This window comes from Propithecus coquereli, unplaced genomic scaffold (genome assembly GCF_000956105.1).
Source record: "Propithecus coquereli isolate 6110/MARCELLA unplaced genomic scaffold, Pcoq_1.0 Scaffold39, whole genome shotgun sequence".
NCBI classification, from domain to species: Eukaryota; Metazoa; Chordata; class Mammalia; order Primates; family Indriidae; genus Propithecus; species Propithecus coquereli.
Window position 1 is genome coordinate 4,744,585 of NW_012149618.1, and position 2,398 is coordinate 4,746,982.

At 46.7% G+C, this 2,398-nt stretch overlaps 1 protein-coding gene across 1 annotated transcript in view; it reads right to left on the reverse strand.

The window, feature by feature from the left end:
- Positions 1-642: 642 nt before the first annotated feature.
- ALK (anaplastic lymphoma receptor tyrosine kinase) overlaps positions 643-2,398 on the reverse strand; it is a 702,002-nt gene continuing 700,246 nt past the window's right edge. Inside the window, exon 32 of the mRNA XM_012652436.1 lies at positions 643-1,783. Within this exon, the coding sequence (XP_012507890.1) occupies positions 1,082-1,783 (702 nt within the window). The 3' untranslated portion in view covers positions 643-1,081. The remainder of the gene's footprint in view (positions 1,784-2,398) is intronic.

The window sequence follows — 2,398 nt, forward strand, 5'->3', positions numbered from 1 at the left end:
TACAACGATCACATGGCTAAGGGAGAGAAAGCTCAGGTTGGCAGTGGAAGGAAAGGTGGGCATTAGGACCTCTCCTTAGGACGGCTGGAGGGACAGTTCCTCCCCGAGCCAGTCCATCGCTTCAGGGAGAACCCGGGTTTGGTGGACTTCACGACTGAAACTGACAGAAGGTTTTGGCCTAAGATTTATCGATACGCCCGCACATGGACATATTTCTATGCTTCTGTGTATCACTGCTGCTTAAAATTTTTGTTTTTAAATGATCAGAGTTAGTGGAAAACTTTAAAATAAGTAATTTCAATCTTGAATTTTAAATCCAGTAGGAAACCTCACACTCAGTTTTTCACTTTTAGTAGGAGGATTTTAAGGCATGAGGTATATTAGTAGGACGATTGACTCTCTGGATCTGTATTGGTGTTTTCTTCATACTCAAAGCACTTGGAATGTATGCATTTCATTTAGATGAATATATACACATCTTTTCCTATACTACTGGAACTATTCACGACATTTTTTTTTAACAATAAGTGATGAATCGGCACAATTAAAAGCATCTAATCATCATCTAAAGTGACATTTCAGTTAGTTGTCTATGATTTTTTTTTTCTTTTTCAAGTAAAGAATGTCTTTCCCCATGCTGAATCATTACAGATAACTCCTTTATTTCTGTTCCCTCTCCCTCGAATGGTTCATGTCCACATCAACAAGGTCGGGAAACAGCTATGACTCCGACTATGAAACACATGAGCAGCTAATTCTGACTACGTTGAAGCAGAGCACACACAATTTAAAAGAAGCATAAGGAAGTATACAGCAGCCATGCATAAAAACCTTATGCAACCACATCTGGGCCTTGTATTTATCACTCGTTTTTATGATATTTTCTTCTTTTGAAAGACTAGGATGAACCCATGCTCAAAACCTTTCTAAAGCATTTTGAAATTACAGCTTTTTATGTGGCACTTCGAAACAAGTTGGCACAAAATGAAAAGTGACATTTGGTCTCTGGTTTATGGAGGAGCCGTCACCTCTCCCTCCTCCATGGGCTCAGGGCTCCCAGGAAGAGAACGAGTGCATCAGCTCAGGGCCCAGGCTGGTTCACGCTATTCTTGCTTTTCAGAATGGTGTCCTCGTAATGACTAGTTCCGGGGGCAGTAGTGGCCTCCAAAGGTAAGCCCTGTTGCTGGTAGCCGTAGTTGACATTCCCACAAGGGAAGTGACGTAGCCTGAACAGGGGCACCTCCTTCATGTTGGCAGTCAGCGAAGACGGCTCTAGGAGCAGAGAGGCCCCCGGGAGTCTGCCAGTTGCAGCACTGGGTGGGACAGTACAGCTTCCCTCGCGCCCCAGGTTTCCCCTCTCGTGTTGCTCCTTCTTTGCTAGAGGATTGTTCTTTTTGGTGGGTTTCTCCGTAAACCATGAGCCATAAGTTGGGTTCCACAAGCTGGTGGGTTTGTTTCTGGATCCCTGGACCTTGTGCAGCTCCGACGGTGGGTTGGACTGAGAGAATGCCATGTTAACGTGTCCCCCTTCCGCGGCCGGCCCTCTAGGGACTCGAACAGAGACCTCTGCCACTGTGGGTTTCTTAACAGCTTTGCCAGAGGAGGTGGGGGGCGGAGGAGGCGGGGCAGCCGGACCGCGCTCCTCCTCCCGCTTGGCCTGTTGAGGAGAGACTAGGAGAGGAGGGATCCCCTCAGGGTCCTTGGGCCGCATGGGCACTTTCTCGTCCTCTTCCAGAAGTGGACCGTACTCTATCGGCAAAGCGGTATTGATCACATCTGGGTCCTGCGGTAGGAGAAATGAACTGATTAAAAACTTTGGATCACAGAAAAAAATGCTGGATCTGGAAGATACCTTAGAGATGATCTCGTCTATGCTTATTTTACAGATGAGGAAACCATTCAATATTTATTGAGAATATATTAACTTACAGGCAGTGGGGCATAAGAAATGAATGGGAAGTCATCCTTTACCCTGAAGGCCTTAGAGCTGCGGTCCCCAACTCCCGGTCACAGGCTGGGACCGATCTGGGGCCTGTTAGGAACTGGGCTGCACAGCAGGTGGTGAGCAGCAGGTGAGCAGGCGAACTTCGTCTGTATTTACAGCCACTCCCTTTCACTCACATCACCGCCTGAGCTCCGCCTCCTGTCAGATCAGTCACTGTCTCCCATCACCTCCAGATGGGACAGTCTCGTTGCAGGAAAACAAGCTCACGCCTCCCACTGATTCTGCATTATGTTGCGTTGTATAATTATTATATATTACAATGTAATAATAATAGAGATAAAGTGCACAATAAATGTAATGCACTTGAATCATCCTGAAACCATCCCCCCTCAGCTGGTCCATGGAAACTGTCTTCCACGAAACCAGTCCCTGGTGCTAAAAAGGTTGGGGACC